At 36.3% G+C, this 25,217-nt stretch overlaps 1 protein-coding gene across 10 annotated transcripts in view; it reads left to right on the top strand.

The window, feature by feature from the left end:
* DCAF6 (DDB1 and CUL4 associated factor 6) overlaps positions 1 to 25,217 on the top strand; it is a 125,442-nt gene that overhangs the window by 65,572 nt on the left and 34,653 nt on the right. For 4 of the 10 annotated variants that reach the window (XM_060197983.1, XM_007531796.3, XM_060197984.1 and 1 more), the window contains exons 11-13: positions 1,189 to 1,350; positions 14,248 to 14,307; positions 20,614 to 20,731. In XM_060197983.1, the coding sequence (XP_060053966.1) occupies positions 1,189 to 1,350; positions 14,248 to 14,307; positions 20,614 to 20,731 (340 nt within the window). The remainder of the gene's footprint in view (positions 1 to 1,188; positions 1,351 to 14,247; positions 14,308 to 20,613; positions 20,732 to 25,217) is intronic. The other 6 variants (XM_060197985.1, XM_060197988.1, XM_007531798.3 and 3 more) reach the window with 2 other exon arrangements.

Raw genomic sequence — 25,217 nt, 5'->3', positions numbered from 1 at the left:
TTCTAAATTGAATATGCGCCTTATTCAATCTCTACTTGGATATCTGCTAGTTCTTTTTTTTTTTTCTCCTTCTCCTTCTTCCAGTACTACCTGTTCTTCCATCCTACTTCCTCATCATAATAGATGTTTAACTTTTTTTTCTTCTTAAATGGGCCAAAATCTTTTAGATCACTCTACATCCAAGCTATCAACAAATTTGGCCATGGTAAGAATGGCACTCAGATACACGTCCTCCTCAAGCACTTGTACTTGTTCCTTCTCCCTCCATCTGAAGTACTCCCATCAGATATCTGTGTAATTTTTCCCTGTAGTCTTTAAAGTCTGTTTTAAAATAATCCTATGAGCAAAACCTTCCCCTAACAACTACTCCTTCCATTCAGTATACCCTTCTGCATGAATTTGATAGTAATTATCTTTACTTGATACATGCAGGCACATAGAACATGTGTATTAGATGTGTGCATGTGTGTACACTGATGTCTGTGTCAATCCTCTCAGAACCTAAACTGCAGATGAGTAGGGAGTATTTCGTTCAATATTTTATTTATCTTCATAGTCAAAAATATTGTCTTATATTTAGTAACCAACTCATGAATTTCTCTGAGAATTCCATGTTGTATTTCTCCTTTTATATATGATCACTGTTGCAGATAAAGTTTAAGAAATTAAGAAAAACTAAATGTTATTTCTAATATAAACACTTCTACTGAAAACTGTAACTCATTTTTAAAAGAATTCTCCAATAATACATTCCAAGAATTACTTCCAAATACGTAATTTTTTCATCATTTTAATTATTTAGAATTGATAATTTTGATGAAAGACTATATAACTGAGATTTTTCAAATTTTTGTTTGTTTCTTAGTATTTTGCAAAAAATGGGGGGTAAAATTAGTGAGGAAAGGAATAATCATTTCAAAATACTTTTGCTTATGGAGGATTTTATTTTTATTCCGTTTAACTCCTTAAATATTTTTAGAGAGCTGTATGTGTTTGATTTGTTATAAACAGAAACATTTGTGTGTATAGTGTGTATTTAATAATTAATTGGCCAGTAATTACTTTTTCATGAATAAGTCCTCCTCAAAACAGGTTTTACTTATATTCTTTTCTTTTTAATGTATAACTAGTGTTACTATTTTCTGTTTTATTGTTATCTATTCACCTTTCTTTTCCTATCTGTGTCAGAACGGTTAAGGGGGCCTGAGATAGCTTTGCTCCGTAAGCGCCTGCAACAACTGAGGCTTAAGAAGGCAGAGCAACAGAGGCAGCAGGAGCTGGCGGGGCAGCCCCAGCAACAGTCTTCCACTTCCCCTCTGGAGAGCTCTTCACAGCACCCTCAGCCTGAAGGTTATTCTTGTCAAGTATCCTTGAGCAGCTGATGATAGAGTTGGTTTTTTTAACACTGCTGCTGTGTAGTGAGATGCTTCCCTCCCTTCAAAAAGAAACTGATAAGCTTGCAGCTTCTCCCTGTCTTTCTTGCACAATGGGTTTATCAACAAAGCACCAGAGTAACAGATGGGAATAGCTTTGTCAGGGAGATGAACACAACATAACCTATTGCTACCCTTACAATAGATTTGAAGGAGGTTGAGTATCTGTTATGTTCATAGCTAATAAGATACTTTCTAATATTTATCTAGTAAACTTAGAGTCTGCATGGATAGTTTATTTGAAAATTTCTATATGCTAAAAAATGTATGGCAATGGCTCCTAGATGCTCTTTTTTTTATTATTAAAAATATGTTTTAGGGAGTCGGGCTGTAGCGCAGCGGGTTAAGCGCAGGTGGCGCAAAGCACAAGGACCGGCATAAGGATCCCGGTTCGAACCCTGGCTCCCCACCTGCAGGGGAGTCGCTTCACAGGCGGTGAAGCAGGTCTGCAGGTGTCTATCTCTCTCTCCTCCTCTCTCTCTTCCCCTCCTCTCTCCATTTCTCTCTGTACTATCCAACAACGACAACAACAATAATAACTACAACAATAAAACAACAAGGGCAACAAAAGGGAATAAATAAATAAAATAAGTATTAAAAAAATTTAAAAAAAAAAAATGTTTTAGTTGGAAGTTAACCAGTATTTCTATAAAACCTAGCAATGCTAGATTTTGTAGTTATAGCATTGTTTGGCCATGTTAGCATGCTGACTCTGGCAATCCTATTTGAAGTTTTTTCTGTATTTACTTGGTTGTTCCTTCTACAGGTCATCAATTTTTGGGTAGCAAAAGTGTTCCATAGTCTTAATGTTCTAGTTCTTATGTTATAAAACTCTGTTAAGATAGTAAAGTTGGGGGGCCAGGTGGTGGCTCACCTGATTGAGTGCACATGTTACAGTGCACAAGACCCAGGTTTGAGCCCCCATCCCCACCTGCAGGGCGAAAGCTTTACAAGTGATGAAGCAGGGCTGCAGGTGTCTCTGTCTCTCTCCCTCTCTGTCTCCCCCTTCCTCTCAATTTCTGGCTGTCTCTCCAGTAAATAAATAAAGATAACAAAACAAAAGATTTACTCATTAAAAAAAAAAGATAGTAAAATTGGGGGATCCAGGCGGTAGTGCAGTGGGTTAAGTGCACATGGCACAAAGAGCAAGGACCAGCATAAGGATCCCAGTTCGAGCCCCTGGCTCCTCACCTACAGGGGGATCACCGCACAGGCAGTGAAGCAGGTCTGCAGGTGTCTATCTTTCTCTCCTCTCTGTCTTCCCTCCTCTCTCGATTTCTCTCTGTCCTATCCAAGAATAATAACAACAACAAGGACAACAAAAAGGGAAAAAATATCCTCCAGGAGCAGTGGATTCATAGTGCAGGCACTGAGCCCCAGCGATAACCCTGCAGACAAAAAACAAAAAAGATAGTAAAGTTGGAGGGCAAATGGGAGTGGTAGACAGCTTAATGGTTATATATATATAAGACAAAAAAAAAGGCTTTCATTATGTATAATTCCATGCCTCTAGGCTCAATCCCTTACTATAAGCCAGAGCTGAGTAGTGCTCTTGGGAAGGAAGGGAGGGAGGGGCAGTAAAGTTCTTGCCATTGTCTATTCTACTCTATTTTGTTTGTTTGTTTATTTATTTATGTATCTATCAGTGAGAGGCAGAGGAGAGAGAGAGAACCAGAGCATCACTCTGGTACATCCAATACCAGGTATAAAACCCTGGACCTCAAACTTTAGGGTCTAATGTTTATTCCACTGTGCCATCTCCCAGCCACTGCATTGAGTACTTTGATTGTACAGTTATTTTATGGCCAGAAAAAAAAAGAAACTTAATGATGCTCAGTAGCCACTTATTGAGAGAATTAATGGAATTGGAGGGTGAAATTTAAAAGATGGAATGATTTGTCACCGTAATTCTTTTAAAGTGAATAATAGCATAGTTATTACATACACACAGTAGGGACTACAGTAGGTGCTACACTTTTTTTTTTAAATTTATTTCTTTAGCTACAGACTTTTTAAGGAACTAGAGTGCATCTGAGTTCTATTAGTGGTAATTGACATACTGTATTTTTCTTCCTTAAGGTGTAATGACTTTGGGTGTTAATTGCTTGGAGAACTCTGGGCTCATTACTTGGAATTAGAATTAATTTGTATATTGGTAAAATTATAAAACTTGCATTTTGTAAATACTTTCTACTGAATGCTAACAAAAAATCATATAATAACATGATTGAATAAGATAATTTTAAATAGCTAACATAGATATGATGTTAGAAGAATTTATGAACCTAATTTTTAATTGAGTTTTAGTAAAATAATAGAACTAGTAGAAATAAATACGTCCCTTTTTAATTTTTTTAATATTTACTTATTTATTCCCTTTTGTTGCCCTTGTTTTATTGTTGTAGTTATTGTTGTTGTTATTGATGTCGTCGTTGTTGGATAGGACAGAGAGAAATGGAGAGAGGATGGGAAGACAGAGGGGGAGAGAAAGACACCTGTAGACCTGCTTCACCACCTGTGAAGCGACTCCCCTGCAAGTGGGAAGCCGGGCTGGAACCGGGATCCTTATGCCGGTCCTTGCACTTTGGGCCATGTGTGCTTAACCCACTGTGCTACCACCTGACTCCCTTTTTTTTTTTAACTATAGAAAAAAAAATTTATTTATTTTGAATAGAGATAGAAGTTGAGGGGTAGGAATAGAGATAAACAGAGATACCTACAGCCCTGATTCACTGCTCATAAAGCTTCCCCCTGCAGGTTTGGACAGTGGGCTTGAACCCAGGTTTTTGCACACTGTAATGTGTGCATTCAACCAGATATGCCACGGCCTGGCCCCTGAAAATTCTCTTCCATACTTATAACTAATAGGAAAATCTGCCCAAGTTATAAACATAAGATTTAACAAAATATTTGCTATGATTTTGTGCTGTATAAAACTCTAGTGTTCTAAAAGTAAATATATGTAGGTGTATAGATAGCATAAAAGCCAATAAGAAGTTAAAATGTCCCTGCCTATATAAAAGTCTTTAAAATACTAAAACTTAACAGGTAACAAATGAAGTATTAAAGTAATTTTTGTGTTTAAAACAAAACTGTCTATATTATCAGGAAAGGCATATACATTGGTTATTAGAAAACTATTTTGAGACTTGTCCTTTCTTACATAGTTACCAACTTGAGTTGAAGCAGGTGCTTTTACATTTTAGGGTGATTATCTGGTCTCTGAAATAAGGTTCTCCCCCCCCCACTAGAAGTGCCATTTTTGTTAAATAGATCTAGTTTGCTTACCAGTCTATTTGTGGTAACCTTTAAGGAGCCAAAGTTGAATCTTAAGAGTTTATTTTTTATTATTTTTATTTATTAATTAGAGCCAGCCAGAAATTGAGAGGGAAGGGGATGATAGGGAGAGAGACCGAGAGACACCTGCAACAATGCTTCACCACTCTCAAAGCTTTCCCCCTGCTGGTGGGGATCAGGGGCTTGAACCTAGATCCTTGTGCTTTGTAGCATATGCATTCAACCAGGTGCACCACCATCTGTCCCCAATCTTAAGAGTTTTGAAGTTGAAAAAATTGTTATCTTTTTTTCATTATTCAGCAAAAGCTATCTAATTGGACCAATTTTGGAGATTCAGTACTTAATATCTGGTGCTCTTCTCAACTGCAAGGTGAACTATTTTATCTGTATCATGTACTTTAACATGAGACCATATATCTACAGCATACCTTGGGTTCATTTAGTAGCACTGCTTTTCTCTGACCCGGATCGCAACTAAAAGTTGCAAGATATTTAAGAGACATGAATGTCTGATTTGAAAACCAAGAAATTTTAATAACTGCATATAATTTCTGAGTTACTATACTGTCTAAGGAATATTTTATTCTCTTTTCAAAATGTTGAATTTATGGGACTCTTTAGTAAAGGGTCCCAGTATAAAATCAGTGGGAGCTAATTTCTGTAGAAAAATTTCATCAGTCATTTTATTGATCTACATTTTGGGTCAGCAAAATACCTCACTTGGATACTGTGCTGCTAAGCCATGTGGACAACTCAGGTTTGAGCTTGGCCTTACTGCACTGAAGGAAGCTTTGGTGCTATGGTATCTTTATGTAATCTTTCTGCCTCTCTCTCTTGAAAAAAGGTTAAAGATAGAAGTAATCTACATGTTAATGGGGTCAAGTGGGAAGGAGCATAATATTAATTCATGATAACCCCAGATAGGATATTAAGTAAGTCATGACTATTAAATAATCAAAGCAACTGACAACTAGAATATTTCTCTAAGATACTAAATGAGACTGCCTTCGGTTTTAAATTGCTGTTTAAAATGAGCTGTGTATGGTAGATGTTATAAGATGCATAAATAATGATTTTTCTTTTGTTTCTGTTTAGCTTTGGACACTTAGAGTTTTGTTTATAAAAATCACATTGTTGTGATTTAAGAACAAGGAGACATTATGATTAGGCATAACTCACCAGTGTGTACCCAAGGCACCTCTGCTTTCCAAATTCCCTGAAAACCACTTTTCTAAAAGAATTTTTATAATCTATAAATAATATTTCAGGCTGAGCAGATAGATAGTCTGAGGCTCTAAAATCATGGGTCAGTCCGTGGTACCACTATAAGCCAGAGCTGAGCATTGCCCTGGCATCTCTATCTCTTAACTCATTAAAGTAAATTTTTAATAAAAATAAATATTTCAGGGCCTGGGCAGTGGTGCATCTTACACACATTATAGTGTGTAAGGATCTGAATTCAAACCCCCAGTCCTCATGAGTGATGAAACAGTGCTATAGGTATTTATGTCTCTCTCCTGTATCTCTCCCCCTTCCCTCTCAGTTTCTCTTTGTGTATTCAAAATAAATTAATTAATTAAAATAATCTTGAGGCCATGTAGTGACAAACCTGATTGAGCACACATACCTTGTGCAAGGACCTGGTTTCAACTCCTGCAGAGGGAAGCTTCATAAGTGGTGAAACAGTGCTTTAAGTTTCTCTTTTTCTCTGTCTCTATCCAATAAATTATTTTAAGAATAAATATTTCATAGCTGATTTCCAAAATTTCAGTTTTCAATATCAGAATATATTATTTTAAAATACTCTCACGTTAGCTAACTTATTTCTACCTTTTGATGATTTGTTTTTAAATACTTTTTAAAATTTTATTTACTTTGGGTAGAGACTGACATTGAGAGGGAAGAGAGAGCTAAGGGGTGGGGGGGGGTGAGGGGTACAACTCCACACAATTCCCACCACCAGAACTCCATATCCCATCCCCTCTCCTGATAGCTTTCCTATTCTTTATCCCTCTGGGAGTATGGACCCAGGGTCATTATGGGGTACAGAAAGTGGAAGGTCTGGCTTCTGTAATTGCTTCCCTGCTGAATATGGGTATTGATCCATACTCTGGCCTGTCTCTCTCTTTCCCTAGTGGGGCGGGGCTCTGGGGAAGACATCATCTACTTACACAATAACTTGGATCCACCTGCATATTAGATGTCAGGCTCAGAAAACAAACAACAACAACAAAAAAACCTAGTATAGTCATAGGCCCTTTGGAATATAACTAAAATAGGCCTACTAACTATCTACAAAGCGGAGACCCCCAACTCTTCATTTGAACTATTCCAGCCTTTAGGTTTGTGATTAGTCAGCAATTTGTTTGGCTTGTTTATTTCTTATCATAAAGACTTGGGTTTGGCGGCCAGGTGGTGGTGCACCTAGTTAAGTATTCACATTACAGTACACAGGACTCAGGTTCAAGCCCCTGATCCCCACCACAGGGGGAAAGCTTCATGAGTGGTGAAGCAGGGCTGCAGTTGTCTCTCTGTCTCGCTCCCTCTCCATTTCTCTCTCCTCTCTCAATTTCCCTCAGTTTCTACCTAGTATATATATTATTTATTTTTTTATTTTATTTATTTATTCCCTTTTGTTGCCCTTGTTGTTTTATTGTTGTAGTTATTATTGTTGTTGTTGGATAGGACAGAGAGAAATGGAGAGAGGAGGGGAAGACAGAGAGGAGGAGAGAAAGATAGACACCTGCTGACCTGCTTCACCGCCTGTGAAGTGACTCCCCTGCAGGTGGGGAGCCGGGGCTCGAACCGGATCCTTATGCCGATCCTTGTGCTTTGCGCCACCTGCGCTTAACCCGCTGCACTACAGCCCGACTCCCTCTACCTAGTATATTTTAAAAATATACTAAGTGGTTCGGGAAGTGGCACAGTGGATAAAGCATTGGACTCTGAAGCATGAGGTCCTGAGTTTGATCCTCAGCAGCACATGTACCAGAGTGATGTCTGGTTCTTTCTCTCTCTCTCTCCTCCTATTTTCCCACTAATAAATAAAATTCATATGCATGTATATATTAGGTTTTTTTTTAGAAAAAAAAAAAAAAAAGACGGGTTTGTCTTGAGTTTTGTCCTAGCCCTCAGACTAGATGTCCCTGGGTGGACCATTTAGTTGTTCTGTGCCTTAGTCTCCCTTTTACTGTTTTTTTTTTTTGGGGGGGGGTGGGGGGAGGAAGAAGACTTATCACACTTTATTTCTAGAGGGGATAAGGAGGGGGAAGGAGAGAGAGAGACTGAGACCACAGTACCAAAGCTTTCAATGCATTGGTGGCCACACTTGAACCTGGCCCACACACATGGTAAAGACCTTCCACAATGAGTAGAGAGCAAGATTTTACACTACACTGTAGAACAGGACACATGATAATGTCCTAGCTTAACAGTGTGTTCACTCAGTACTCAGAATGCCCTTACATATAGACCAAGCAAGGGTACCAGTACCAGCATTCAGGGTTTCAAATGAGCTATATGTATATTCATCCAGTGATGTATACCTTTGGCTGAAGCATTCCACATTTGGCTGATTTAAAACCAAATTCTCTTTCCATTTCAGGTCCCCTGAAGTCATGGGTTGCTGGCTCCTGCTCAGAGTGACAACACCCTGTGGAGTATGCTGGTACTGGCCTGACCCCCACATAACCCACTGGAGCATGGAGCCAGCCTAGAGAGGGTCAGGTAGGAACTGTTTTTTCACTTTATGGCACGGTTTTGCCAATTGGAAACAAACAAAACAAAACAAAAAAATTATGCCCCAAGAGGGTATAAAATGTCAGTGATTATTTTTTTAAAAGGGCTTTTCAAAAACTGAGCCATATTGGAAAAAATCAGCACTTACCCAATCCTGTACAAGCAGTCTCTATACCAAACCAGATTCCTGGCAGTATCCATGACTATAGTCACCATAACACCCACCTTCCAACTGGGCACATCTGATCCATATTTTTAGTGTTGATAGCATAAATAGTTAATAAGACAGACATGATCTTGACCTAGTTCTGCAAGTATTCTTTAACTACCTTGAATGATAGAGTCCACAGCAAAGCTGTGCTGAATAGTTTAGAACTGTAGCAGGAGAACATGTTCCCTACTTTTCAGAACAGCTTCCTACTGTTATTTTTCATTCATTCCTATGTTTCTGAAAAACAGAACAAGTAATAACACTGATTCTTTTATATGTACTACTTAAGTAATTCATGTGGATTACCTCAGTAGATCTTTGCAAAAAAAAAAAAAAACCATTTTATAGATGAAGAAACTGAGACAAAAGAGAAGTTAAATAACTTCTCCTAGGTTATAGCATTACTGAATATAAGAGCCAGACTTGAACCCAAGGAATCTGACTGAAGAGTCCTTGTTATCACCTATTATACTTAAATCTACAACTCCTTATGTTCTTCTACAGTTGAGAAAACTCTAAAGGGCTAAGGAATTTCTTGGGTAGGGGTAGATAACATAATGGTTATGCAAATAGACTTTCATGCTTGAGGCTCCAAAGCCCCAGGTTTAATCCCCCATACCACCATAAACCAGAGCTAAGCAGTGCTCTGTTAAAAAAAATAAATAAATTTAAAAAAAAATTCTCAATACCTAAGGCCAAATTTTTAGAAATGTAATTGACCTTGAGACACCTTAAACTTTTTCTTTAAGTTTATCTCTACCTTTAAAATACTATTTTTTCTGGAGAGAGAGTTCACTGGGTAGGGTATGTACCTTGCCATGTGCATGACCCAGGTTTGAGTAGATGTACTGTGGCAACAAAGGAGACATCAGTGCTGTGATTGGTATCTATCTCTTCGCTCTCTATTTCTGTCTCTCATCTGAATGAAAGAAAAAATAACTGAGAACAGTAGAATCACACATGTATAAAGCTCAGGAAATGTATGTGTGTATGTGTATAAATATATTGTAATTCTAAATACTGCCAATAAGTTGGCTGACTATTGCTTTATTTTTTTCTTTGTAGCAAGTTTTAATTGGGTCATATAGTGAGGTATTTCATAGGAATGAAATATGAAAACACTTAATGCAATCATTATTGCACTGATGGTCACGATTCTTTTATTACTAGCTATTCTGATGATGATGATGTTCATGCTTAGAAAAATGTCCATATGTTAGAAATTATGGGTCTTGTCTTGTTCAGTATCTACTAGAGAAAAAAGTAGCAAATTGGAAAACAACATAGATAGAATTGTTTAGTAACTCTAAAATAGATCAAAAGAAATCTTGTAAAAGAAAATAAAGCATGGATAAATTAGAGAAGTGATGGGAATATTGTCCATTCATACTTTCTTTTATGTAGAAAATTTTGAATTGAATTTTCTGTTGAAGAAGTCACAGGGATAAGTAAAAAAAGCTACTATCCAAATTATGATCATGCCTTTTCAAAATCTTTGAGGAAAATGATTATGTTCTAAGGTTAGATGATTTAAAAGTTAGTACAAGTAGTCCCCATATCAGAATTTAAACTTGTAAATGAAAAAGTAGAAGCAGTTGGATCTTCCTGGCATTCTTGGCAACTCATTCTTGACTACCTGGAAAATACTCTAGTGATTGACTCAGGTAAATGGTTTACAACTAACGACAAGGTCAATGATAATTCGTTAAATAAGAACAAGTGCATCACACGTGGGGAAATTGGGAAGACCTAATTGAGGTATTTTAAGATTATATAACACCTTTTTGGGGAGGGGGAGTTTAGGGGTAGATAGCATAGTGGTTATGCAAAGAGATTCCCATGGGACCAGGTTGTGGTGTACCTGGTTGTGCACACATATTACAATGTACAAGGACCCAGGTTTAAGCCCCCAGTCCCCACCTGCAGGGGGAAAACTTCACATGTGGTGAAGCAGTACTGTCTCTCTGTCTCCCTATCTCTCCCTTCTTCTCAATTTCTGGCTGTCTCTATCCAATAAAAAAATAAAGGTAATTTAAAAAAGAGACTAACTTCTAAAAAAAAAAAAAAAAAAACCCCAAGAGACTCTTATGCCTGAGGCTCCAAAGTCCTAAGTACAATTCCCCGGAACCACCATAAACCAGAGCTGAGCAGTACTATGGTTGGGGTGGGGGGGGGGGCATTGATTATTCCCACCAGGAGGGTATTTCTGGGGCTTGTTGCTGGCATTACCAATCTACCAAATAATGGCCTCCCCCCCCACACACACCCATTTTATTGGATAGAGCAGAGAGAAATTGAGGGAGGAGGAGATAGGGAGAAAGATAAGACACTTGTAGATATGCTTCTCTGCTCATGATACATACTCCCTGCAGGTGGGGAGTGGGGGCTCAAGCCCATGTGTTTGCACATGGAAATATGTGCACTTAACCGGGTGTGCCACCACATGACCCCCTAAAACACTTTGTGTAGAAATAGACAACCATCATTGGTCCAATTATGAAGTTTTTTAAAAATATAAATAGCTATTTTAGTGGTAAAAGAAGATTTTATTGTATTTAGTAATTTTAATATGTATTCCCTTTTGTAGCCCTTGTTTCATTGTAGTTATTATTGTTGTTGTTATCGATGTCATTGTTGGATAGGACAGAGACAAATGGAGAGAGGTGGAGAGATAGACACCTGCAGACCTGCTTCACCGCTTGTGAAGCGACTCCCCTGCAGGTGGGGAGCCAAGGGCTCAAACTAGGATCCTTGCGTCGGTCATTGCTCTTTGAGCCACCTGCGTTTAACCCGCTGTGCTATTGCCCCTTTATTTAATAATTTTAAACATTTAAATCCTACAGTTTTTACTTGTTTCATATAGTAATTTTTATTAATATTATCCCTCTGTATCCATCTTGTATTTCTTATTATATGAATATGAGATTCCTAATTATAAAAAAAATTGTGAAATTTAAAAGCTTCAGTTGACACTCTTTCCTAAACATGAGTCTTTATATAATCAGTTTACTGAATTTTACTTGGTATATTCTAGTATACAGTGAAATATATGTTTGTATTTTACTTTTTTTTTTTAAACCAGAACCCTACTCAGATCTGACCATTGGTTCATTTATTACCTAGAAAATTGAGTGGGGCCAGGTGGTGATGCACCGTTACGCACACACATACAGTGCGCAAGGACCCAGGTTCAAGTCCCTGGTATCCACCTGCAGGGGGAAAGCTTTACAAGTGGTGAAGTAGGGCTGCAGGTAATCTATCTCCCTCTTTATCTCCCCCCCCTTAATTTCTCTGTCTCTATACAATAATAATTTTTTTTAATTGAGCTAATTAGCAGTAGCAAAGACTGCTTCAGAGAACCCATATTTTATTTATTATTTCTATCCTGTCTCCTAGTTAATGCTAGAATAAACTATATATATATATATATATATACAGTTGTGTGATTTAAAATTGCTAAGAATTTAGGACAACTTCACTATCCAGTTAAAGATACTTTTGGGAGCCAGGTGATGACACACCTGGTTAAGCACACTTAAGCTCGAGAACCCATGCAAGGATCCCAGTTCTAACTCCCACTCCCCAACAACAGGGTAAACACTTCATGAGTGGTGAAGCAGGCCTGCAGGTGTCTTTCTATCTCCCCTCCCTTCTCAACTTCTCTATGTCCTGTCAAGTAAAATAGAAAGAAAGAAAGAAAAAAGCCTTTAAACTCTCAATATTTATTCTGGAAGGATTAAATTCTCTTATTTTTCCTTTTTCCCAAATCACTTTATTGAGAAAAATGATTTACAAGATAGTTGTCACAGTCATCCTCCACCATAGTGCACTAGATTCCCAATGCCCTTCTGCCTCCCACCTTCAAAATACCAGATGACCTCATTCATAGTTGAAACTTAAGAAACAAAGAAAGAAAGATAAAATACTGGGTGAAATTAAAACTAGTTGTGGAATTAAACTCTTTACGAGTAGAAACCTGTGATCAGCTGAAAGTGCAATTTTTTAAATTTTCTTAATATTTACAAATATCCTACTCTGGGTAAAATTAAAACTAGTTGTGGAATTAAACTCTTTACGACTAGAAAACTGTGATCAGCTGAAAGTGCAATTTTTAAAATTTTCTTAACATTTACAAATATCCTACTAGGGTGGAGGAAATAGTATAATGGTTATACAAACCAACTCTCATAACTGAGGCTCCAAGGCCCCAGGTTCAATTCGCCACACCACCATAAGCCAGAACTGAGCAGTGCTCTGGCAAAAGGGGGGGAAAAATACATACATATATATGTAGGATATTAGAAACTAGAAATCGTTGTCACATTTTGGGGGATCAATGTTTATTGTCCATGTTTTCCTCTTTCTGTAGCCCCATTGGGACACTGAAGCCCAAAATGAAAAGAGCTACCTCTTCCTGTACCACTGCCTTTTTTTGGTTACAAGATCCCTAGAATAACTAGGAAACAAGAAGCTTAGGTCTGAAAATAGTAGTGGTCTATCCTGTGTCTTACAGCCAGTTATTATTAGAGTAAGGGTTAGAGTCAAAACTTATTAACTCCAGGTCAGTGTTCTTTCCCTCTTATCATTCTACTGTCCTTCATACCAGAATTTTTTAAGGAATAAAGCTCATTTAAAAAATAAAAATCATTCATAGAAATGTGTCAAAAGGTAAACATTAAATGTTTTGTGGCCAAAGTGGAAATTATGAAATCCTATCATTAAGCTTTCTCCTCTCTTACCCCCTCCCTTTCATTCCAGGCACCTAAAGAAACCAAGCCTTTACTGGGTAGTTTTAATATACATAATGTATTTAAAGTTTTTTTCCAGTTAGCTGTTTCTGTAATAGTTATTATTTCACTGAGTATTTCTCTTACAAACCATTTTCTTTGCCTAACATCTTCACTTAAGCTCCTTTTTCAGCTCAAAGTATAACAAACAACATCTAACAAAGTGCAATGAGCAACTCATTTTATGGTTTGAATCCTCCAGGCCAGGGGCTGGTTGGTGGCGCACCTGGTTGAACACACACATTACAGTGCACAAAGACCCAGGTTCAAGTCCCCATCTGCAGGGGAAAAGCTTCACAAGTGATAAAGCAGTGCTTCAGGTGTCTCTCAGTCTCTCTCTCCCTCTCTGTCTCCCCCTTTCTCTCAATTTCTGGCTGTCTCTAGCCAATGAATAAATAAAAGAGAATAAAAAAATTAAAAATCCTCCAGGCCAAAATGAATACCATTGTAAGGAGCTGGAGAAGAGATTGAAGGCTGTTATTTAGTGAAGGAACTATTTCTAGTTTATGTTGCATCTTACGCTTCTGCTAATTGACTTTGATAAAAGGTATATGCATGGAAATAGAATGTTTTCTCAACACCTTATCAGAGTTGCTGATTGCTTGCCTGGAATAACAGTTCTCAGCACATGACCCTGCTTACTGGCTGCCTGGAAAACATCACAGTTTTTACTTCTGTTCCCACCCTTGTATGTTTGTTTCAATAAGCTTAGAGATAATCATGACATTGCTGTGCAGTTTTTGCTGCTTATTTTTAAGTTGAAATCTCATTTTTGTTTCAGATTCTCCTTCTTCTGTGGTTAACAAACAGCTCGGATCCATGTCACTTGACGAGCAACAGGGTGCGTGAACAGGAGATGCACTATGCCCATCTACCCATAGTTTTATTGCAATGCATAAGCAAAGCTCTCTCACTTTTCATAGCATTTCATTATGATTATGTTCTCATATTCAGTTTTTTGGGCTGAATTACTCTAGGTGGTACTGTGCACAAAGTGCCCCTTTGACATATACAAACTATTTTCTGTGTAAGCTGAAGTGATGTCAACCTTGGGCCCCTTGCACCAACTTTGAATTCTCTTCCCATAATCATAATATAATGAATTTAAGATATATCCATTTTTTAATTTTAGTTGTTTCATACAATTGTGTAGAACTGTGGATGTGAGGTTAGCATGTTATCTAGTGGCTAATATAGAAAAGGCTGTTTGATCATAGTAATATCTTATAGCAGTGATACTTGGTTTATATCTGATGATCAAATTTCTGTTAGGTTTAACTATATAGTTCAATTATAAATACAGAGATAAGCTCCAGAGCTACATTTCAGAATGACAAATAGTCTCCACTTCTGCTTTTTGAAGTAAAAAATGGTGTAACTTCAAACCCCTGAGCAGAGCCTGGTGATATAGAGAGGTTGATTATACATCAAGTTTTATTACTAGCAGATGAAGCACAATACTGAGAACGCTCGGTGGAGGAAGACCTTCAGACAAGAAGGGCAAGCTAAAAAGAAGGATGGGAAAAGGAATACTAAAACAACTAAATAAGCAAACTGTTTAGAATGAGGGTAGTCTTTCTCACCTCTGAATTCCCAAATGTTCTCAATTTAATATTCACTTTTCTCTATTGTAAAAAAAAAAATTGATTTTACTAGTATTTTTTTAAGAAATTTATTAAGAATAACTTAATACTAAGACAAAGCTTTAGTTGGCAGAATATTTATCTAGACAGGGTGACTCAATTGCCAATAGTACTGAGGAAATTAAACGTTGCTGAAAGATCTGTTTGGTGGGTAATATATCTAATTTTAACTGTTTTCTGTAGAGATAGTCTAATTTTAAACCAATTTAGAAAACTTCTTTACTTTTGATATAAATTAAGTTACTCTATAATTTATAGACTTGAGATGATAACTCTTGTTATAGGTTTTTCTGTTCTTGAAAGTGAGTGGATGGATGGATGAATTTGGAAACTTAAACTTAAGCATATATATCTCCATACATTTATAGTGATTTTAGCAGTGAAGAACAGTTTAAGTTAAAAAATACATTTATAGGGAGTCGGACGGTAGGGCAGCGGATTAAGCGCACATTGTGCAAAGCGCGAGAACTGGCATTAAGAATCCCGGTTAAAGCCCCAGGCTCCCTACCTGTCCTATCCAACAACAACGGCATCAATAACTACAATAATAAAAAAATACATTTATAGCACCATAATATTCTGTAGTTCTAGTTAAAACTATTCTCTAGTGGCCAGAGAGGTGGCTTAGCAGGTGGAGTGCAGGTCCTGCATGTATGAGGTACCAGGATTCAGTTGCTGACACTGCTCATGCCAGAGCAAAGCCATGCTCTGATCACGCTCTCTCATAAATTAAAATTTCTTGGGCCGGGAAAACAGTATAATGTTTATGTAAAAAGATTTTTCTTCCCCAGAAAGATTTTTGCACCACCGTAAACAAGAGCTGAGCAATGCTCTGGTATTTCTTTCTGTCTTTTCTCAGTATACCTCTGATTAAAGCAAAATATAAAAAAAGTAAAATAAAATAAATAGTTCCAATCAAATAAAGTTTTTTTGGGGGTAAGACTATTTGTTTTTTACTAGACCACTTCTTTAGGAGGGGAGACAGATTGGGTGGAGGGAGAGACTCCTGTGATACTGCTTCACTGCTTGTAAAGCTTCCCCCTGAAGGTGGAGTCTGGGGACTTGAACCTGGTCCTTGTGCACTGTAATGTGTGTGTTCAATCAGGTACACCACTGCCTGGCCCCACTAGACCACTTCTAAGTTCTGACTTACAGTGGTCCTGGGGATTAAACCTGGGACCTTTGTTACCTCAGATATGAAAGACATTTTGCATAACCACTGTGCTATCTCCCCAACTCTGGTGAGGCTATTTGAATGTAATAAAGGATGTAACAGAAAAAGAGGAGGGATAACTCCCAAATTTTGGGCATCGATACCAAGGGGAATAATGATGCCATTTATCAGAGTAGAGTAATTTGGAGACAACAATCAAGAAGTTCTTTTGTTTATTTTCATTTTTGGTTTTTATTTGGTTTTGGCCATGTAAAGTATGGTATGCCTTGCATTCATATCAGTAGAGATAGTATATGAAAGGTCAGCTATTGATTGGCAGAAGCTGCTGCATCATAATAGGTCAACTACAATGTAACTTTTTATTGTTCTAATGATGGCTACTATATCTCCAAACAAATTAAGTCCTGAGCTTCTACATGCCTTGTTCATCAGGATTATATCTTTTATAGTTCCTGGAGACTTCTAGTTTGCAGGTTTCTATTACTAAAAGTTAGCTTCCTCTATAGTTTTGTTCATTGAAACTGCCCAGTACCACCTTTCTCACTTAGATTCATGCAGTAACCTCTCAATTGGTAGCCTCATCTTCACTCAGGCTACTAGAGTGTATTCTCTGCCACTAGCCAGAGTGAATTTCAGAAATATAAATCTAATCATTCATTTGGCTAAAACATGTAATTGTGTTTCTTTGCCCTTCAAAATAACCTAGAGCCCTCTGTGACCTATCCAACTTCTCAGACCCCTCTTCCCTGCTTTCCTAAGTTTTTTTGCCAACTAGACCTATGTCCAGTTCTTCTAATACACTAAGCTTCTTTTTTTCTACAGTCCCTTAGATACGCTATCCTTTCTACCCAAAGTACTTTTTCCCTTCAGCAGTTTCTGCTCATCAGATCTCACTATCACTTTCTCAGTAAAACCCTTCCAGTATACAGTGGTTCTCCCCTCCTTTCCTTCTTGGTGCCCTACTATTTCCCCTCCCTGCATTTGTCAGAATGCTTAATCTTTTGTTTATTTAAAAGATGGTTTAATATCTCTACTTCTCCTTTTTCTCTAAATATTTTCATTCACCATAATAGACTCATTCATTAAGCATTAATGAGTGAATTCTTTAAGCTCTTTAAGTTGTACTTTATAAAGATAATTTCAGTTTGGCAGAAATGTGACCAGATATATTGGAAAGATCTTTTGGCAGTGTTATAAATTATTGATTTGAAGAGGAAGTAAACTGTAAAACAGTAAGACCCCATAAGAGGAGCTGGGTGGTGGTGCACTTGGTTGAACATATATGTTATAGTACTCAGGGACCCTGGTTCAAGCCTCCAGTCCTTACCTGCAGGGGGAAAGAAAGCTTCACAATTAGTAAAGCAGTGCCACAGGTGTCTTTCTTTCTCTCTCATCCCCCTCTCAGTTTCTCTCTGTCTCTATCCAGTAAATGAATAAACTAATTAATAAAAATTTGTTTTAAAAGACCATATAAGAGACTATTGAAATATTTGTGATGAGAGATGATGAGAGAGCCAATCTAAAGCAGTACTGGTGAGAAATGATGCCAGTAATGGCTACCCACACCTTTTATCCAAGGTTTAAGCAAAGAAACCCCTAATGGGGGCTGGGTAATGGTGTGCCTGGTTGAGTACACGTTATAGTGCGTAAGGACCCAGGTTCGAGCCCCGGGACTCCACCTGCAGGGAGAAAGCTTCACAAATGGTGAGGCAGAGCTGCAGGTGTCTCTCTGTCTCTTTCCCTCTCTGTCACCCCCTTCCCTCTCAATTTCTGGCTGTTTCTAGTCCAATAAATAAATAAGTAATTTAAAAAAATTTTTAATGTGTTAAAAAAAGAAACCCTTAATGAATAAAATTGGTGGGGCTTGAAGACTCATTAGTTAAACCTAGTAAGTGAATAATACTCAAGTTTTTTTTGTAGGGTGATAGTGATATACTCAACCAAGAAGGGAACTTTAGGAGGCACAGGTATGGGAAAAGGTTCTTGAGATTTGAAGTTCCTGTGGATATCCCAAGAGAGAAATCTTATAGAGGGTTAGATGGCATGATTCTTCTTTATATGTATATGTGTGTGTGTATATATATATATATATTTTTCAGGTTTTTTTATTTCTTTATTGGGGAATTAATGTTTTATATTCAACAGTAAATACAATAGTTTGTACATGCATAATATTCCCCAGTTAGATGGCATGATTCTTAAAGTGACTACTAGCACAATGTCAGGTGGAATCCTCAGTTTCCAGGTAGCATGAAACCATGGGAGTGGGTGAGATAATAGAGATGAGAATCCACAACACAAGAAGCAAACAAAAAAGGGGAAAAAAAAAAAAAAAAGTACCACAAGACAGGAAAGTACTGATCTAGAAATTGGCCTCCAAAAGCCAAGGAAAAATTCCAAGAGGAATTGGTTCATAAACCAGTGAAGTCATAGTATCTAAGGAAAACGTTGGGTTATGGTTTTTAATTTGGTGCTGTGTGAGTTATCTGTTTAGGTTTTGTAATTTGAATGATACAGTAAGACAGAAGCCAAACAACTGTAATTTGAGGAGAATGACTTTGAAAAGAAAAAAATGGGCATATGGATATGTAAATGACTCAAAAATATTCAATTATGAGTGCAACTGTGGGACCTGCAAGCTAACTCACCTGGAAAGTGTGTCTGCTTTCTTACACATTTGACTCAGATTTAATCTGGCCTTTACCACACTGGAGGAAGCTTGAGTGTTGTGGTACCTTTCCTTTTTTCCCTCTGTCTCTGTTTCTCTGGAAAAAAAGTATACTCAGAGCTATGAAGCCTAAGTGACAACAACAACAAAGTGAAATATATATATATATATATATATATATAGGAAAAGGAAATCTGGAAGAGAGATCTTGATTTCATACCTGAACAGGTTTTTGAATAAAAATCTTTACTGAGGAGGTTATAGGTAGAGGAGATAATTGATACTCCCAGATATGCTGCTATTTCAAATTTAACCTTTTTCTACTATTGTTCTCCATTTTATCCTATAGAATGGAAAAAGGAATGCATTTAGTTTTCTTTCTCATTAATTTTGTTCTTAAACATGTTTTAATTTTTTCATACTTTTAAGGAGACACTAATACTTTTTAGAATTGATTTAGTTTTATATTTACTTAACAGTACTCACCATCTGAGTGATCAGGTGCTTTTACATGTTAATTTAACTTCCTGTAATAGTTCATTGTTAATTTATTTCTAACAACTGTTTGTATTGAGAAAACAGTCATAACACAAGTGGGAAAGAAACAGTGATTTTTACCATTTGGCATGTCAGTTTTATAATTCCTTTTTCAAAATACAAATAACATTAGATCATAATTTCTCATAAGTGAGAAGTGATACTTCTGATACTTTGTTAACAGTTTGCCTATCCCTTACAGAGTAGTATAGTTTTGATTTTAAATCTTATTAATTGTTCTCTCACAGGATAATTATAGAATAGAGGTTCTATGAATTTTTTTTTTTAATGAATGCTCCAGTTTCTTTAAGAGAAATGCTCAAAGACATACACCCACCATTAGAATATAAGTAGATCTGCAAGCTAGAGGCAGAAATGTTACATTTGATATTATATGTTTGTACTCTTTATATTACTATAATGTTCTCTCAGGCTATTATTTATCATAAGAAAAAAATCAAAACCCCACTTAGTCTTTGAGTATGCACCTATCTTTCTATTCTGGTACAGAAAGGAGCTGCCTTTATTAATTTCTGTAGCATTTCTTGGTTTTATCTGCTGTTTCTCAAAGAACTTGTTTGACACATATCATAAACTTCACCTTTAGACTCTTAAGGTGAAGTTACTTTTTCCATAATTTAGGAAAAATTTTTCTTGTAAGATTGGTTAAGAGGATAAGAGACATATCAAAGCATATGAGCCTATAGCAAATAATTTTAGAAAGTAACAAAATGCAGTGAATCACCCACCTACCCCCAAGTACAAACTGTGAACTATAATCCCTCCCTAAATTATGAGCACTCTTTCAATAACAATACCCACGTATAACATAGGTCATTCATTGCATGATAAATTCTTGGATTCCCTAGTGATGAAATATGGTTCTCAAAAGGATGTGATTTCTATTTGAATCTAAGGGAGCTAGAATTTGATGCAGTGCCACTTTGAAATATAAAAAGTGTTTCTATAACACTTGCTTCTGAACTTTAAAGGAGAACCATAACAGATGTGAGAAAAAAATACGACAAGGACAACCTAATTTAAGTTTTATAAACTTTAGGAAATGTCATTTTTTTTTTTATCGGTTTCAGAGACTTTTTCAAATGTTTTAAACACAATTTTCAGATAACAATAATGAAAGGCTGAGCCCCAAACCAGGGACAGGTGAACCAGTTTTAAGTTTGCACTACAGCACAGAAGGAACAACTACAAGCACAATAAAACTGAACTTTACAGATGAATGGTAAGTTAATATTTTTGTCAAGATGTTCTTAGTCGATTATAGGACTGTATTAGGTATTTTTAGCACTTCATATTTATGTTTTGTTTTGCTCTAACACATTGATTCTCAGGCTTTTGTGTGCTTTAGAATCATTTGGAAAACTTTTTAAAACACAGATTTCCAGACCCCACTCATAAACTTGCAATGAGGTCAGAGAAACTGCATCTAAAAATCTTCACAGGTGAGGTAGATGTTCATGGTCCTGGGATATTTCTTCTGATAGAAAATGCTAAAGATAAGAATTGTGTGGAGTTGTACCCCTCCTATCCTATGGTTTTGTTAATGTCTCCTTTCTTAAATAAATTTAAAAAATAATAATTACATACTGAGGAGGTAGCCTAGTGATTATGAAAAAGACTTCTGTGCTTGAGTCTTTGAGGTCACAGGTTCGGTCCCTAATTCCTGGCACCACCATAAGCAAGGGCTGAGAAGTGTTCTGTTTAAAAAATAATAATAATAATTAATTTAAAAAATTATGCAATTTATTACTTGTTGAGATTACACAAGACGTTCATGCCTGAGACTTCAGTCTCAGGTTCAATCCCCCATACCACCATAAGCCAGAGCTGAGCAGTACTCAGGTTAAAAAATTAACTATTTATATTCCATTAATGCAAACAGAAACCTAACATTGTAGAATATTTGCAGTCTTAGTTCTATGTATAGTTACATACATGTATGGATGACTTACCAAATGTTAAAAATTTTAATCACATTGAATCTATTCTTTCCTGTACTTGTTGATTTAACTTTATAAAAAATATTTCCATGTTCACACTTGATTTTTCTAAATATTCCCTTACTGGGTATGTGATATTTCATCAGGTAGTTTATTTACCATTTCCCATTAATTGGGCCGTGAACTGTTTACATGTTTATTTCTGTCTTTATATTCTTAGAAATAATCTTTTGTCATTTCTAGGTCAAATTAATTACCAGATTGTTTTTAAGAGACTTTCCTGTCATTTTACGTGAAATGTGTATTTTCTGCCTCCCTTTTAATGTCATTTATTTTTAACTTGTGTATTTTTTTTTTTTTTTTTTTTTTGCTTCCAGGGTTATTGGTGGATCGCGCTGCCTGCACCAGGAATCCACTGCTCCTGGAAGCCTTTTTTTTTTTGTTAAAGATTTTATTTATTTATTAATGAGAAAGATAGGAGGAGAGAGAAAGAACCAGACATCACTCTGGCACATGTGCTGCGGGGGATCGAACTCAGGACCTCATGCTTGAGAGTCCAAAGCCTTATCACTGCACCACATCCCGGACCATGTGGAGGCCATTTTTCCCCTTTGTTGCCCTGGTTGTTTTATCGTTGTTGTTGTTATTATTATCGCAGTTATTGATGTCGTTGTTGGATAGGACAGAAATGGAGAGAGGAGGAGAGAGAGATAGACACCTGCAGACCTGCTTCACCGCCTGTGAAGCGACTCCCCTGCAGGTGGGGAGCTGGGGGCTCGAACCAGGATTCTTATGCAGGTCCTTGCGCTTTGCGCCACGTGCACCTAACCCACCGCACTACTACTGTCTGACCCCCGTGTATTTGGTTTTCAAGTAATTTTTATTTTATTGATGGCTAGTAAGGTTAAACTTTTTATTTAAAAATTGTATGTTTTCTTTAATGACATTGTGAATTATATGTATTGCTCATTACTCAAGATAAATTTTACCATTAAAAAACTCGAGTTTCTGAACTGGGGAGATAGCATAGTGGATATACAAAAAAAAGTTTTATGCCTGAGGCTGCAAAAGGCCCAAATTCAATCTCCAGCACCACTATAAGCCAGAGTAAAGCAGTGCTCTGGTTAAATAAAAAAAAAAGTTTTGTGACTTCCTTACTTTCTTTCCCATCATCCTACAGTCTTTTGCTTGAAACAGCACCCAAACATTTTCTAAAAATACATTGCTTTACTATATTAACATTAATTAATATATAAATTAATTACTCTTAGTATATAATTAATAGTGTAGTGATAGTTATATACTAGTATTAACAGTTACATATATGATCATTTTATAACCAATATAATATTCTGCAAAGTTACTATATTATTATATTAACATATATAGTTATATATTAATATATTATGTGTTAGTACAATATATACTATAATCTGTATGAATGTATGATGTAGCTATATATTGTTTATTAATATGTACTTATATGTTAATATATGATTTTTTTCCAACTCACTGGTTTCCATTTATGTTTGTGTATGTATGTATTTTGTATTTAAAATTTTTATTGTGATGCAGGAGATGGCACAGTGGATAAAACATTGCATTCTCAAGCATGAGGTTCTGAGTTTGATCCCCAGCATTGTATGTGCCAAAGTGATCCTCTGTTTCCTTCTCTTTCTCTCTCTCTCTCAAACTTTTGATCAAGTAGAATTTTAAAATGTTATTGAATACTGTTATGTTTTAGAGAATATTCTAGATACTGAGAATAAGCCAGTGAAAAATGCAGAATAAAATATCCATGCCCCATCAGAGCTTACAATCTAGATTAAGACGGGCAATTAACATAATAAGTGAATTACATAGTATGTGCTATGGCAGAAAATAGCAAGAGTGACTGGGAGACCTAGGGGATAGGTAACACCATTGAGAAGATGAAATTTGAAGAAAAAATTAAAGGGAAAATCCAGCATATGTCTGGGGGAGAGCAATTTGGACAGAGAGAGCCAGTACAAGTCTCTGATATAGAAACAGATTGTCTATTCAAAGATGTTTACAAGTTCAGTGTGATGGATTGGAGTGCTTGAGAAGAACTTAGTAGTGGATATGTCAGTAAGGGGAGTGAAGATGAGGTGTCAAAGGACAGAGAGTGTCCTGATTGGTATGCATGCAAAATAGATGGCAGCCAATAGTCAGAAACCAAGAAAAGGCTCTGGTAGCCAAAAGCAGTGGGTTCTGGACCAGGGAGAACAGTGAAAGTAGTAAGAATAGGATTCTGGATACCTAGTGTAAGGTAAAACCAGTAGAAGAACTTCATGAGGCTTAATGTTAGACTTCAATTTTTTTAATGTTGTGATGTCTATGACCTTTTTTCTTAATATATAGTTCAAATACCACAGATTGTCGTGCCTACTCTCCTATATCTTTTCTACTTTATTCTCATATTTCTGTACAAGAGACTGATTTCTTATAGAGAATCTTATCTGAGCTTTTTATTTTTCAGAAAAAATATCTTTAATAGCACTTTTCTTTGGAATGCTGCTACTTCTCTAAATGCTGATCATAAATTATACTCTCTCGTCATTTTATTTCTTTATCAAAAATTAACTAGCTTTTTTCTGAAAGTATTCAGTAGTCACTGAAAATAAACTTCAAAAATGTATGCAGTCTTATTCATCTCTGCTAATACAGTGTCTTCTTGAATTGTCTTTGATTACAGATAAAGCAGTAGAATACATTGACCAAGAGCTTGGACTCTGTACTTAAGAGCTCTTGGCTCTCTCTTAATCTCAATTCTTACCTAAAAATGGGAATATTTCCTAGAACCCACTTCACAAGTTGTTGAACATTTAATGATATGCAGGAACAGTTCATAGCATGTTAGCTGGCTGTGGTAGGTAGACTAAAAATAGTCAGCTTCAGTTGCCATCTTTTGTAAGCTGCCATTTCAAATTTTGTACCCAGTTTTCTACTGTAGTGTTTATCTATTTCTTACTAATTTATACAAACTATTACAAAAATAAGATATTACCATTTGTCTTCTGTTTATTGAAAATATTTTCTCCAATTTATTGTTTGTCTTTATTTACTTATGATAATTTTACTTTATGATCTCACCTGTGAAGTCATGCTCAGCAAAGCCTCTCCTTCCCAGGACTAGGATTAAAGTATCTGATGTTCCCTTTCTGTGTCTGTGGTTTTGTATCCAAATTGCATGTCTAATCCTCCTACAATATAGTTTACCACAAAGTATGACATGACACTATAGATTTTGCACATGGCTGTTTCTTTGTTCCAATAACATCTATTGAACAATCTCATTTTTCTGTAAGTTAAGATGCCATGTTAACATATAACAAATAATTGTTAATTTGGCTACTCTGCCTTTTCCACTAACAGATCTCTATTCCTACATCAGTACTATAATGTTTTAATTATCATGGCTATTACACACTGAACATTTTGTCTGTATATATCTTTAGTATATTAGTATTCTCAGTGAAAAACACAAAAATTCACATTAGCTTGTATGTGTTTACATATTACACTAGGTTGTCTTTACCAGAATTGCTATATATTTCTTTCTGGTACAAGTTCATTGCAAAAACAATTCAGAATCTAATGAAAAGGATGAGCAAATTACTTATAGTAATCCTGTTAAGGTGACATGTAACACTGGTATACATTCCTTCTGACATTTTTTACTACATGTATATTCATGTAGATAAAATATTTTCTTTAAAAAAAATTGATGTTTACTAAATCACTATT

This window comes from Erinaceus europaeus, chromosome 9 (assembly GCF_950295315.1).
Source record: "Erinaceus europaeus chromosome 9, mEriEur2.1, whole genome shotgun sequence".
In the NCBI taxonomy this organism is placed as follows: Eukaryota; Metazoa; Chordata; class Mammalia; order Eulipotyphla; family Erinaceidae; genus Erinaceus; species Erinaceus europaeus.
This window is presented reverse-complemented; position numbering and strand designations above follow the sequence as displayed.